General features: G+C 39.8%; 2 protein-coding genes across 3 annotated transcripts in view; both read right to left on the minus strand.

Annotated features, from left to right (window-relative positions):
• Positions 1 to 316: 316 nt before the first annotated feature.
• On the minus strand, positions 317 to 7,944 carry LOC124411838 (carboxylesterase 5A-like). Its single transcript, XM_046891307.1, has 4 exons — positions 7,369 to 7,944; positions 6,372 to 6,648; positions 3,670 to 3,779; positions 317 to 2,050 (listed from the first exon to the last, which is right to left on the minus strand). Exons 1-4 carry the CDS (start codon positions 7,528 to 7,530, stop codon positions 683 to 685), a joined length of 1,917 nt encoding a protein of 638 aa, XP_046747263.1. The 5' UTR covers positions 7,531 to 7,944; the 3' UTR covers positions 317 to 682.
• Positions 7,945 to 11,173: 3,229 nt separating this feature from the next.
• Positions 11,174 to 15,004, minus strand: part of LOC124411728 — a 30,327-nt gene continuing 26,496 nt past the window's right edge. The window contains exons 4-13 of one of the 2 annotated variants that reach the window (XM_046891048.1): positions 14,023 to 14,217; positions 13,297 to 13,406; positions 12,999 to 13,165; positions 12,771 to 12,926; positions 12,555 to 12,622; positions 12,394 to 12,474; positions 12,096 to 12,257; positions 11,818 to 12,015; positions 11,552 to 11,656; positions 11,174 to 11,454 (exon numbers count right to left, since the gene is read on the minus strand). In XM_046891048.1, the coding sequence (XP_046747004.1) occupies positions 11,312 to 11,454; positions 11,552 to 11,656; positions 11,818 to 12,015; positions 12,096 to 12,257; positions 12,394 to 12,474; positions 12,555 to 12,622; positions 12,771 to 12,926; positions 12,999 to 13,165; positions 13,297 to 13,406; positions 14,023 to 14,217 (1,385 nt within the window). In that variant the 3' untranslated portion in view covers positions 11,174 to 11,311. Of the gene's footprint in view, positions 11,455 to 11,551; positions 11,657 to 11,817; positions 12,016 to 12,095; positions 12,258 to 12,393; positions 12,475 to 12,554; positions 12,623 to 12,770; positions 12,927 to 12,998; positions 13,166 to 13,296; positions 13,407 to 13,968; positions 14,218 to 15,004 lie in introns of both variants that reach the window. The other variant, XM_046891046.1, reaches the window with a different exon arrangement.

Raw genomic sequence — 15,004 nt, forward strand, 5'->3', positions numbered from 1 at the left:
TTTTTAAACTTCTTTAATAATATTCGTACATGTAAAGATAGCTAACTTGTAAGAAAGAGTTTAGGAGTAATCAATTTCAAACGTTTTACGTTTAGTATGGAACGATGTGTGAAAAGATTTATTTTCACTTATATGAAGTTGCCAATCAACATATTGTGCAAGTGTACCGGTGACACAAACTTTTTTCAACCTTTCCTTTCGGACGTCCGAGAAGCGTCAATGGAATTTTGCAATTACATATCCATTTCTTCGATGCGAGCAGTTAACGCATTCCGACGATTTTATTCTCGTTTCGATTAATTGAATGCACATTTCCTCATTGACATGACTAGAAGAGTGTATTATTAATTAATTCTTGCAACTCTGCATTCTGGCTTATTACCAAAGTGGCAACAATACGTTGCAAAAAAAAAAGCCAACAAGCATTCCCGAAGATTCTATCGCAACTTTTCACATATTATGCAACTTCTTTGAACTTCGCAATATTGCCAATTATACACGTATGAAAAAACAGAACGACGATAGTGAAATTTGATTTGAATGATAATTTGAGTGATAAAATCGCGTCTATTAATATCATCCAACCATTGACCATTTTCAGCTTAGTAGTACAATAGCTGCTACAACAGACTTGGCAATATTGCAGAGACAATACAATATTTCTTCTCGACTATTCTACTCATCAGAACAATCCGAACCTCCTAACGAACACCGGCTCCGCAACGATACTCTGCAACACCGCGGTGAAAAAAACAAAGCGGAAATTGGACGAAACGGATGTGAGAGACTGGGCGGCTGATGTGTTGTTACAGTCACAGGACCTCGCCTCCTCGAGAACAATGGGATAATACTCGTTCCAAAATGCGAGCGCCTTGTAGTCGACGGCGTTGTGATCGCTCATATTGATGGTCCTGTCGATCAGTAAAATGCCGGGATTATCCTCGGTGTAGGGCTCCCACCTGACCCCGATGCTCGTCTGCGAGGGGTTCGCGGTCTTTACGAAATTCGAAAAGAGCATCATCATCACGTCGGACATCTTCTTGTCGGCCGGGTTCCACTGCACGGTGCTTGCTGCGTGAGGAAGGCCCCAGACGAACTGGAGTTCGAACATGTGCGGGACACCAGCCCAGTCGGGAACACCCTCCGTGGACATAGCCGTCCGCGGGCGGTAGTCGAACCGATAAACAAAGGCCGGCTTCTGCCGCGAGACTTTTCCTGCAAGAAGAGTGAGACCAGCGGCGTAGTTCTTCTCGGTCTGAAGGTCGAGGTACCGGTCCCTCAGCACCATTTCGTCCTTGGTCGGGGGGTAGGGTTTGTAGTAAAAGAGCACCGATTTCACCAGCATATCCGAGTCCACCTCGCAGGTGGTATTGTCCTCGAACTTCTTCGCCGCGGCGGTGATCTCGCTGTCTATCAGCGCCTCGAACTTCTCCGAACTCAACGCCCCGTCTGCGTTTTCGTCCTGTCCGTTACCAATAGACTCGATATAGGCCAAGGCCTGCTCGTTGTTCGAATAGCCGACCAGCAAAGGAACCGCGTTGAAGTTGCCCATTTCCAGTGTGACCAGCGGATCCTCCGGCAGGAACGGCTCTGTCTTGTTGTTCGTCTCGTAGTCGACAATTGGGCCCCACGTTTCTATGAACGAGGATTCCTGCACTAGGATGTTGGCTTCGACGCGACGGAGACACTTGATGAGATCCGTTGACGGGTGACGATTGCACGCGAACTTTTCCGCTATCTGGTCTACCACCGGAGCTTCTGTCTTCGGCGATCCAACCGACCCGATAGCGTCTCCGCTCATCGCTATTGCCTTGGAAAATTTCCCCCGACTCAATGGACTCAGCATGTGAAGACCCACGCTTATCGCTCCCGAACTATGACCGTATATTACCACGTTGTCCGCTTGGCCGGAAAAGTATTGAATGTTTTTCTGCACCCAGTCCAACGCTGCTATCTGGTCCAGCATTCCGTAGTTGCCAGGTGCCTCTGCGTCCGTCGTCGTGAAGAATCCAAGGATGTTCAGCCGGTACGCAACCGTCACGATCAGCATCTGAGCACGTCAAAGTCACGGTCAATTGGGATCGGATATTTGAAAGAAGAGTCAAACATACTCGGAAGAAATTTACTTGGAAAATATATGTATGATTTCGTATCTTATTGTGTGATCCTCGTTGATTTCTAACGATTTCCTAACTTTCCTAGCGGAAGACCTACCGGATTAGAAAGGATCACAACAATCACTGTGGATCACCTAAAACACTGAGGAATCATTTGAAATCAACGGAAATCATTCGGTTAATTGGAAATGAACGAAAGTACGCAGTAAGATGGATATCAATAGGAAAAACTCAGCATCAGTGTTGATAAATTAAAACCATTAACCACTTACAAAGATTTCTATAATTTTCAACACTTTCACGCGATTTCGAGTAATGATTTCAGTTATCTCGATTGATTCCTCATGATTTTTACGGACATTTAAGTCGTTATGAGTTCTTGTGATTAACAATACGATTTCCAATTACTGTTAGATTTGGGACTTCCCTGACTCAACAGGACGCGACATTAATATTCTGAGACGACATGAGAACTTTGGCTATTATTAGCAGATTCAGATTGCGCGGAAGCTAATAAATTTGCAACTTATTACTCTGGTTGAAAACCTGCAAAACAGAATTTTAGTTCCCCAACAATACATGAAGTAACCCCAGAACCACTTTCATTATTCAAATTCATCGCGAATTCGCATAAATTTCCGATCCTCCACGCGAATATCAAGTCAGTTGATCCGTTGCGCTTCGATTCATTGATCTAACATCATCCTAAAAATATCTTTATCGCAGCTGACATACGTACAGGTATAGAGGATAAATGAATTCGTTTCATAGCCGCACGATATATCAGAAAATTTATTGCGGTAGAGGTTACGTTCAGGAATAATTCCGCTCAACGAAAATTTGCGAATAATATCAGTGTGACTATCTCCGAATTCTAACCGATCAAGTTCGGATAAAAATTCATGGTCAAGGTCCTGATCCGCGATTCCAGGTCCTGGCATGTATATGTACTAAAAATTGAAGTAAGGGTGACCACGCAATTACGCAACTCTTATCACGTGCTGGCCCCTAACTATTCCTTATTTTCACCCTCCGATCCCTTGCGATAAGTCAAGTTCCAAGTCATATCTTGAACCCTGTGCCGTAGGCAGCACAGAAAGTCTCGTCGATTACTCGCGCTCTATCAGGCCGTAAAAAAGCGAAATCCCAGAATCGAGTTATGTATTTTCACGCGACGGGTATTATACACGCAGTAACTCCTGCAGCACTTTTGCCAGTCTAGGTTATTTGAGGTACATATCCACTTGGGAAAACAAAAGTGATAAGATCTGTAGAATAAGTTCACACTTTTCTTCGCCTTCCTTTTTCAAGCTAGACGTCCACCTCGTACGAATTCGTGCATATAAACCGTGACATACCTACGTTATCATGCACAAGACTCGGCGTCGTTATGCATGTCTCCGAAACACGCGAAACATCCGGATTTAATGACAGTAGTTTCATACACGACTATCAATAGCATGCTATGGATCGATTTCGACGAGAGTCCTGCGACCTTTTCAAGGCCGATTCGAACTTTCCAAAGCGGAGTATCACTGGGTCCAAAGCCTACCTTCTGTTTGATCGAGAAGACTGTCGCGTCCCAAATCGCTGGAGTCCCGGTGTTGAAATCTCCTCCGTGAAACCAGACCATCACCGGCCAGCCTTCGCTCGGAGGATTGCCTGAAATAAATTGAACGGATCGGTATGACAAACGAAAACACCAGACACGGGATACGTCCAAGAATACTGACGCCAAATTTCAAGTGAATCGGTCGAGCCCATAAAACGTATCGACGAGCAAATTGACCAACATTATTTTCAATGACAATGCTTTCTACTGATTGATTCTAGTAAGAAAATACTTGAGTGAATCTCGATCTATACACACATCTTTATAACATGGTTAACCCTTTCAGTCACATATTTTTTCACTCAATATTTTGGCCTCAATTTTGTTACTCAGGGGTTTTTGGGGTCGCTGATCACGAATCTAAAGTCAGAATTTGTATATCCTTCTGAAAGAGTGGCCTATAAGTGTTATTCCCGACTTGATGATTTTTGAGGTAGAACACTGAGCATCGCACTATGACTGACAGTCATAAGCCTTTACAATTGCACTATTAAAAATTGCGAGCCAAGATTTTTCGAAACAGGTTTTAGCCCGGTTCCCTGTGCCCAACAATTGCGTTACTTCAAACAGAACACTGTGAAAAGCAAGCATTCGCACACAATTGCGTTTGCTTGGCGTCAGCATATGATCTGCGGTAAGAGTTTCCCAAGTCTTTAACTCTCTGCAGTACCTGTACTATATACAATAATATTGTACGTCATGTGACTCAGCAGGGTTGTTCAGCTGGAAGGAAAGTCGAGCCTGCGGATGATTGCGGTAATTCCATGAGCCTCGCGATGGCGATCTATTGGCCCAGTCGCATTTTCCAGGGTTTAAAAGCCGCATCCAAGGTCCGCGTGATATGTACACGAAGGGAGCGAAAACCCAGCTAAGAATGGCGATGGAATGATTTTGGGGGGTGGAGGAGACGGCTTCGTGACTATTAGCATCGTATCATGGCATCTGCGGGGAAGGCGAACGGATTGCGTGTCCAAAGCACCGTAACGTTGCAACACAAGCATCCCTTCCTCTCCACCAACACTTTAAAACTCGTATACTTTATTCCCTTATCGATCCAAGACCGTTCAGCTTGTGTCCAAATGGCAATTCTTTCTTTGTCGTTGTTCCCGCCAGCCCAGTTGCGGTTTGGCTGTAAAGGTGCCCCAGTCCGGACTAACTGCACATGGCTGCATAAGTGTGCCAAACGCCGAGTACAGTGAAGCAGGTCTGGTTAGTTTGGTGTTCACAGTCGATTTGTCGTACGCTTTGAAATGGATTTTGGTAATACACAGATGAGTGGCCACCGACGATCCCGAGATTTTGATCAGTATATGATTTTTTTTTTCTACTTTCGACAGAGAAAATGTCACCGTTGCGTTCTTATAGGACGTATAATGTGAGTATCGTGGCGTTGGCTAGTTTTGTACACCTGGGGTTGTTTATCGCAACGATTACTATCGTCATCTTCAAGGAAACTGAAAGCCCATTACCCGAGGCGGTGTATTATATGCCCTTGGAAAGTTCTCTCGTTATATAGGTTCCTGCATGCAGGAGTCGTAAAGAAGTAAAGCATCGATTTGATATAAGGGTTGCATGTGCGTCAGACGTATAAAGCTGACGGGCTGACTACCCTGCCGGAAATTTCATCAAGTATAATCCAAATCATCTGGTTAAAGAAGTAAACAAATGACTTGGCTCGGTTTCACACCGATACTGAAATTCACTTCTCACGAAGGCTTCGGGGGCTTGACGATTGACCGACTGATTCTTCGCATCCGGAATCGATAATCTCAGTTATAGGCAAACTAATTCCACACTTTGGTATTCCTGTCGGTTCCAATTCGCTTCTAGTTTTCCACAGTTTTCACATTGGACTGTATGTATTTCGAAAATTTCATCCCCGTTTACTTAATATGTTTAAATCCTTCTCTAATGGTCTGCGAATATTGTAACAAAGGCCCCTGTGAATAAATTTGCAACACCGCGTCAATGGATTTTAATTTTAGTCAACTTTCGAGGCTTGTAAGCTCTTTGTCACGACGAACTTTAACTTCGTGTTGCTGCGGAAAGAACTTTCTGCAGTAAGATCGCGTGTCGTTGGGTGGTAAAAATTGTAAACGAGAAAAACCGATTTCAGTTGGCACAAGGCTCTGTCTCAATATTTCCATTTTTTTTTTTGATTTAACTTACATCAACATGTTTCATTCCTGAATTTTTCTCTACTCGGACTATTCACAATTCAGAATGAGTATGTCCACGTCAAATGATAGGAAGAGGTTAAATTCTTTATTCTATTTTGGTATTGAACTGCTCTGCATCAAAGTCTCACTTAAATTTCAGTTAATACAATTAAGCCGTGATGCTATTTGCTTTTAATTATAGACCGCCATTTGTTAATCCGCAATTCTAAATCAGGAACCAATTTGTCACCTTAGCAATTCAAATGCCAAGGCACACCTTGCCAAGTTAAACCGCTTGACGTTCATTCTTCCGCCAGGAATTTCCATCGACCCGTTATCACAGCGAATTTACCATATCATGACAGTAATTAAAAAATTGCGCAAATTTTTTCTAACTTTCATTCTTAGCACTAGAGTAAAACGATACATATCTCGATTACCGGATGACTTATATGAGGAAAAGTTTATGAGATTTGAGCTCACCATCAGGCACGAAGACATTCAGGTAAAGACAATCCTCGCTGACTCCTGGATCCTTGGCATCACTGATGGCCAAAAGACGGAGGTAAGTCCGTTCATGGAGCTTTCGTCCACCCTCTACTTGCTGACAGGATGGAGCGTAGCTGGTGGCGTCTTTGACCCCGGACCACGAGGGTAGCGGGTCTGTATTAGGCGCAACAAATCGGAGCTCGCGAATCGGAGGCTGTGCATAGGGTATTCCAAGGTAGGCGAAAACCTTCTGTGTCCGCATCCATGTCATCTAATTAAACCAATTTAATTACTAAAAGTTAGAGCAACAGAATTTGGTTAACATCGAAAGATGAAATGGTACTCCGACCTCTTCGCGAATGAACAATGATTATAATCACACAATGTACCTTCTGATTACATGCGAAATGGAAAATGACGTGTTGTGTCAAGAGTACCAAAAAGTTTCGATAAAAATGTTACAACCGCTCTTTCAGAGTCCGGTAATTACAGGGTTGTTGCCGACACGGATCACGTGACTATGAACATTTGTCCCCCCTTACACCTTGGGAAAATGCTTATTATTGACAAATAATGATACGACTTTATTTGAAAATAATTTGTGAACCGTGAAGAAATCATATTTGACTGAGAGAGATGACAGTTTATTGTAAATATTGAATTTCAGTTTTTGCATAGAAGCACCCGAGTCGAGTGAATGAATTCTTTGTAATAGATGTATCACTCAATTCGAGATCTTAAACACCTGACTGCATGTTTAGTTTATAATTTCGATTAATACTGGAAAATTTTTCATTTGGAACTTGGCGTGCGGGTATGTTATTGATTGCCATAAGTACGAATTGCTTTGTATAGGAACGTGGTTAACATGTGCCGTCGATCGAAAGATACCACTCCATCTTTTAAAATGCACGGTTAAATAGGCGTGGTAATGCGATTGGTGCTTAGTAAGAAGTCAGTGCAGTTTTGTCCGTGCATATTAAAACCTCACCTCCTTTCCAACCAGACTACCCTGAAGGGGTATCGAGATCGTTGGTGGTTCCCTGCCGACGCCTTGGCGAGCATGAGTTTTCTGGGAATCGACGACGGGAATCCCATTACAGAACAAGGCCAACAGGGACAAAGTGAAGGCGAATCTCGTGCTGTTCTTCATCGTGTTTAACCACGGACTGACGACTTGCTGCGACCGAGCAGGGCCTTCCAATGGTGCAGGGTAGCTTGCCAAGCGAGATCGCGTGACTGAATTCGTCTCGTAGTAAACTCCATTCGAAAGGACCTGCGCTCTAGACTCTCTTCGTATTCGCGTCTCGGGCTTCTATAATATATCATTTATCACAAACTGATTATTATTATCATAATTGCTGTGCTATTGGGTGCCTACCTACAGCTGCATGGTCTTCCTTTTTATCGATAACAACAGTTCAACAATCAGGCCTTGAGGTCGCGAAGAGGAAGTTGGACAAAGATTTCCGTCCAGTGTTCCTTATCAATTCCCTCCAGAACCGCAGCCCGACAATCTCACAATCCATAATCTACCTTTTCCGCTTGTGTATATAACAACGTCTTTGCTTGTCAGGACAAGCTATTAATGGAGTTGAAAAGAATTGCAGAAAATAATATCGAAACTCCGACAAACCTGTTTTCTGAAAGGTCTCTGAACGCTGTTCGCGGCTTCGGAAGATATCTCTTCTCTTTATCTCTGCGTTGGCTCATTTGTGATGACCTTGTACAGTGCCGAGAGTTAATTCTGTGCAGTTCTCGTTCTGCTAAATTATGATTACCTTGCGTCAAGCTCGTACACAATGTGCACAGTGTCCACTGACAAGATCTACGACATTACTTAATGTCTCTCTAGAGTAATTACCTCGAGTGTTATCCACTGTGCACCGTTCGCAATTCGACTCCTAAATCTAGCATGCCTTCATACCCTCAGAGATCCTAGAATGCGATACCGCCGGAACTAGACCTCGGGGTCAGACACGTTCTAGGCTCAACATCATCACCTACTTTCAGCCGGCTTGAACTATAAACGGTGCATGATAAATAATACTCGGCTAATTTTGGCTATGATCGGCACATAAAATCCAAAATTTATGCATCGATACATTAATTACAAAATTCGGTTTCTTCACACTGGGAAACTGAAAAATATGGTTCGAATTTTAGCGAAATATATTTTTCGAATAATTTCGCAAAGAGAAATTTGTTCGCACGTTTGTGTTAAAAAATGTATTTGGCAAGTATAGTTATAGATTATAGGAAATAATTCCGTTTAGTTAGAAGGTATATCGCTGTTACGGTTTATAAAACAAAAACGTACGCTAAATAAGTACGTAGGACACACGTGGTATCGTTTAATCACTTAAATTAATTAATAGTATTGAAATGGACTCGCGTTTCAAATAAATGTGGGTTCGTGAGCTTGATTAACGGAATCAATAAAAGGCGCTAGATAAAATGTTTGGAGAAAAATGCTTTTAATGGCAATTCTAGTTTAAAGTCTGAAACAGGACTGTTTTTACAATAATAGTGGTTGATACAGCAACCCTATTAATTTTATGACATAAGAACGCTTATACTTCTTGCGTCACAAGCCGACTAATAGATCATTTGAAAGGGGGGTAAAACGGGTGATTTTATCCTTTGTAACAGTATATTGTACACCAAGGGAGCGAAACGGTCGCTCCTGTGGTGCACACGATATTTTTTTCCAGTATGCACGGATGCGGATTTTGCTTCCTATAGTGAGGTTAGGACTCATACCGTCCGAGCGTTGTTTTGTAGGCGATCTCTTGCGCAGCCCGTCTCTAAAAACCAATCGTGTCGCGCGTCGAATGAAAGCCATCTTGGATTTTCAACCAATCGCATTCGAGGTCATTTAGCGATTTTCAAAATGGCTTCCATTCGGCTAGAGGTCAACCACTGAAATATGGTCTGCGCAGATTGGAACAAAAACACGTCCACCGGAGGAACACACTTTGTTTTCTTTGACATGCCATGCTCCCTCGTTACGGGGAGCAAAACCGGTGTTTTCGTGCATGTATGGTAAAAAAATATAAGTATATGGATTTCTTATTGCTTTTTTCGTAACCTGTCTTTTTTTTTTGTACAAAAATATTTTACATCATTTTCGCACGAAACATAGTCTGCTTAAAATTATTGCTAGCACGCAAGTTTGAGGAAGAAATTTAAGAATAGAAAACTCTCTTCGTTATACAGTAATATTAACTTACAGTCGGTACGAAGTAGTGAATTGTTATGGAATACAGTTTCGAATGATATAAAGGAATAATTGGAAATTGATTCAATGTCCCAATAATTGGACGAAAAAAATTACAATGAATATTATCCGTGCACAAGAACCTTTCTATTCAGACGTAAATTAAAAATATAATAAGATCTAGAAACGTTTGGAGAAATATTGCAGATCCAATGTATTGACAGCCTTAAGGATCCATCAAATATACGCCAGGTTAAGTACTCAGTCGATCCTCTATTATTTAAACTGCTTAATTGCTCCAAAAATATGAGGATCTATAAATTGGGGTTCCATGAAATTCGCGTGAAAAAATGTTCTCAAGATACGAACATTGAATTAAGACTCATAACAGTAAAAAAAAAAAAATGATAACCGAGAGAAAAAAATATTCTCAGATCAATCGACGGTCCTCAATTTTAACATTTCTCAATTACCATGGGTGCTTAATTTCAACTTCTTACATAAATGTTCACTAATAAATAATAATAAAAATCGGTTTACGATAAACTATATTTACATTTGATTTTCAGCGTGGTAGTTTCCGTGAGATTTGAGTCAACCGTTGCAATTTATTGTAAGCTGTGGGCTGAATTTTTTTCTCTTTTCTGCATCAAACTCCGTGCAACTGAATTACAAAGTAAAAATGTAATCTTTCTTTTTTGCCGTACTTGTGTCCAACCGAAAAACCAAAAAGCAAACAATTAACTCAAGGCTCGATCTACCGCCGCATCATGGTGTTCTGCCTTCTGGCAAACTGTACATTGTTCTTAACATGTATACGATAATTATAAACACTGTGAATTAAATCAGATAAAAATTACAATTATAAGTATATGAAAGTTATTTTCACTCAAGCCATTAGTCACGCATTAGTCGTACATTACTAAGGCACGTGTTTATGTGTATAATATATCCTTACAACTTTTTATAAAAAAAAAATCCATATAACTTGATATGCCACGTTCAAAGACATTTCAGTGCGACATGCGTACATGCGGACGTAAAAACATGGAGAAACGATGTTTGGAACTTAGTTGGAACTCAAATATCGCAGTCTCAGTCTAAAATTGTTTTAACAAATTATACAATCAAAAAATTATTCGAAAGAAATGCATCGAAAAAGTTAAATTAAAATCAAAATCAAAATACTTGCGAGGGATACAAAATGAAAAGCTAGTCACACTTTGTCAAATGTCCAAAGGACCAAATTCAAGTTGAAATTTGGCTGCGCGTCACTTCGTTGTTACATATATATATATTTTTTTTTTTTTCAAATGTTCACAATGCAAAATTTTCGTTGTAAATTCAGTCGCCGTTATATGTATATTGTGTATATATGTATAATATTCAAAACACTCTTTGATATATTCAAATTACGAATACGTGTATATTATAAAATAAAATATTAATAGTAGTATGCGTATACGTCTAATATGTATACCTACAATTACGTCTAAATATATTATTCTAGTATTTTTTTTTATTCTACACTTTCTACACAAATTTTTTTTACCTCGTTTTGTTTGTTGTCTTTTCTTTTTCTTTTCCTTTTTTTTATCTTAAAAAAAAAAGAGTCGATAGATCTTCTAAACATTGTCCAGTCTTAGAGTCTATTTATTGCGATTAGAATATCGCTTGTCGCGTTATATTTATATCCCCGTTCTAAAGCAATTCTTCAACGCTCCGAGTTCGAGAAATACATATTAAGGTAAATTAACCCTAAAATGCTAACTAGGAACATAGTGTGTTGGTTAATTGCGGTTTTCCTGTTAGATCCGGATCCAGCTGTGGTTGTTGAAATTTGGTTGATCGTATTATCTGTAAGGTGAAGAGAACAGAAAAAAAATGGTAAATAGACAAAATTTGAATGACATTTTTCGGTCCGTGAATAGTTACTGATAGTTTGACGTCTTACCTCCAATGTTTGGTTGAGGTGTAGAAGTAATCCGCATTACTGGATCGTGTGGAATTGGCTTAAGCGGCGTGGGTGCGGGACTCGGAGAATTGCCATAACATTGTCCTGAAATAGCAAACAAAAGTGAGGAGCTTGTATTCCTTAGTCTTGTTTAGTTTGTTTTATTCAGAACAGAGCAAACTAAGAAAGGGAAGCCCAGAAACCTTTCATTCTTTTAATTTTATTTTTTCCAAGGATATAATTTAATCATTTCTCCATAGTCTTACCTTGTTTGTAGAGACGCATTCCCTGCTTTTTGGGATCGATATTTCTTATACAATGATCCCCAGCTTCTTTGATGTAGATTTCTTCGTCGTTAACTATCAGTCCAACGAAGCACTCGTTTGTACTAGTGTCGTTTCTTTTCGTGTACGTATACATAACGCCATTTTCTTCCCACTGTCCAAGGCACAAATAACTGCGTTCTGAAAATTTATAAAGGGTTAAGATAAAAAAGAAAATTTTATCACAACGAATGATGAAATTAAATTCTGTTCTTACGCACCCTCGTATAATTCACCGGTATCACAATCACTGACTTTGTAATACATGATTTCTCGCGTGTTGCAATTACTGCTCAGCTCTGCACACATTCCAGGAAGATCGGTTATAACTCCTGTGTACTGGCCCGTAATTGGGCAAGGCGATTCGACCACTCGTTCTATTCCTTAAACGAAAATTATTCCACATCTCAGATGAATTGGGCAATAACAATTCCATAGACGATTCTAGAGTTTTTACCTCCTTTTTTATCTTTCGATTATCATTATAAAATAATTGATTCATTTCATTTGTCTACTCACTGGATTGTGTCATCCAAACAGGTTTGTCGAGATTCGGATCGTCGCAGAGATAACTTTTGTACGTAAGACTTGTAGCCGTACCTAAAGAGAATAGAAATTTCGATGAAAATAGAGTGTCATTCAATATTGTTCATATTATTTTTCATTTTTTTTACTCTCACCTGTGGTGAATTCCAAAACGTTTTCACTGCGTTGTTTCATCATTAAACACACGTAACCTTCTACCTCACTGTAAAAGAATGAGATTATAGTACCTGACTCGTAATTTCAGAAAGAATAACTTTTTTTTCAGTGACTTTTTCAAAAGAATTTCTAATTTTTATTAATTTTTTCCGTGCTCATGTATTGTGGAAAATTGTAAGAATCATTAGAATTACCATTGGTCCTTTGAATAGACGACGTAACGTCCGCTTTGATCGTTCGAATCGACAGTTACGAAAGTGTAACTTTTGTATCCATTTGTATCCGTAAACGTCATCGTGCCATTCACGATCAATGATTGTTCCCACTCCCCGTGCGACCATTTTGGAAATCTAGAAACCAAGAAGGGAAAACTTGTCTTTATACGAGTTAATTTTTTTCGAATGTAGTTAACGCATACTTACAATGCTACATGATTTCTCACATAGTCTGGGACCGTTTTTTGGTTCGTCGCTTTGCTCAGTATGAGAGTTTCGTATCCGCTAGTTGAATTTGCAAGGTTTTGGGTGCAACTCGAGTCGCTGCTGAATGCCAGATAGGTTTTACCTTTTTTATTATCGACATGATAAAGCTGAAAGGTAAATGGCTACGTTACATCATGAATCGTAAAGGTTTGCATCGAATTTCTTTGTTCTCAAAACAAAATCTATATGAATTTTGTAATGAGGTACTCGTTTGAAATTTTCTAACAAAGCAACTTACACCGCATCGATATTGGGGTCGACGTTCTTCGCCTCCTTGCGCGTCTAAAAGAGCCAAGTATTTCGATCCATTCGGCCCGTCCCAAGTACCAAGACAATTGAAAGTAATATCTGTTGGATAGGAATATGTATTGCAATGATGGGAAAAATAAGATTTTCAAATTACACTCATTTCGTGTTAATCACATTAGAAATAAGAATTTCTTATATTTTCTATCAGCGAAACAGAAAATAGAAAATGATTTGTTAAAAAATATATCGGGGAAAACGTGGTATGAGATACTGTGGCATAAGTGATCTTACAAATTAGTGCGAATTATAACATCAAGCCAATATCAACGAACAACTATCAGCGTTCATATTATATTTTTCGTGCTGATCGTTGCCGAAATTACCATTAGATACGTGTCTACATTTTCATTTCTCCGATCTTTTGCTAAGTGCATGTGTGATTCTGATCAATGTCACAAAGCAAAGCGAACGAATGTCGATGCGCAGGTGACGATGATTCAAGCCAGCATGATTTTTGCGATCACATACGATGAGTACAAAAGTATGGAAGAGATATTAAGGAAAAAAAAAAAAAAAAAATACGAAAGAAAAAAAACTCAAACAAATAAGGAGCAACGAGGATGCGACAAGACCATCACGAACACAGAACACTTATGCTCACTCATTATCTGATCGCGAGACGCCTTTCTCGACAGACTGATGAAATCATCCCTACCAAGATTCTCGAACGAGCATCGTTTGAATTTCAAATGAAACACCGATCCGTCCGGGCAATTGCCGAAGTCAGATGAGAACGTGTTACATTCAATCTTTTCTTCCGAACCGTCGTTTATATTGTACGTGAAATGGTAGCGTCCTTCGATCGGGCAATATTCATTCCTTATCGGTTGTCCAGCGAATTCCTTAGTACCTGGAATGAAAAATGAATTTTTATCACGTATCAAAATATGGTGAGATTAATATTTCCAGTTGCAAAAACTGCGCAATTTTTTGAAATTGAAAAATCGATTCAAACAGCGCCTAGGTACAAAGGACACGCGTTATTTGATGTATGTTAGGTTGCTTGCCGTCAGGCGAAACTCGAACTTATTCCTTGAACCCAACATACGCGGAGCAGATGCTGATTCTCAACCTTTCTTCTATTGTTAGTCTGAAAAATTTACAAGAACTCCGCAAAATTCTTCGTGAAAAGGATAGTATCCTCTGAATATTGAGGAAAAATAAAGAATTTTCGACAAATGAATTATATAGTAATCGGCGGTATCTCCTGACTCAGGCAATGCAGATTGCAAGTGGGTATGTTGAGTTACATATCAGCAGGCGTTTCGTGAATAATCGTGACTCGAGTTTTAAATCGACTTTAATAATGACCAATAAGTGTAAATACCGTCAGAAATGGAATTTGAATACCATTTGTTAAAAGATGATATTATTCTCTGATATATGTATAATGTATGTTATGCGAAGACATATAGCTACGGATTTTCACCAAAGAAATATAGTATATTAGAGCTCCCAACCGGCTAAAGTTCATAGAGTTTCATAAATCGTACAACCGATATCTATGGGTGCCCGTGATAGAAACTACAAAACAGCTAGAGGTAAATATACAATAGAGAGGAATCCATCCTCCCCACCGGAAGTCTGGTAATTCCATACCACTTTCCCTCAGGGGTATTTTTTCTCTCTTTTTCTGT

Source organism: Diprion similis, chromosome 10 (genome assembly GCF_021155765.1).
Source record: "Diprion similis isolate iyDipSimi1 chromosome 10, iyDipSimi1.1, whole genome shotgun sequence".
NCBI classification, from domain to species: Eukaryota; Metazoa; Arthropoda; class Insecta; order Hymenoptera; family Diprionidae; genus Diprion; species Diprion similis.

Bases quoted from the DNA above. Each gene is read 5' to 3' on its own strand.
- LOC124411838 (XM_046891307.1), bottom strand. From the start codon at position 7,530: ATGAAGAACAGCACGAGATTCGCCTTCACTTTGTCCCTGTTGGCCTTG. The intron at 3,780-6,371 runs GTGAGCTCAAAT...AATTTATTTCAG, and splicing joins GAATGTCTTCGTGCCTGATG to GCAATCCTCCGAGCGAAGGC. The intron at 2,051-3,669 runs GTAGGCTTTGGA...TGACGTGCTCAG, and splicing joins TCTTCTCGATCAAACAGAAG to ATGCTGATCGTGACGGTTGC.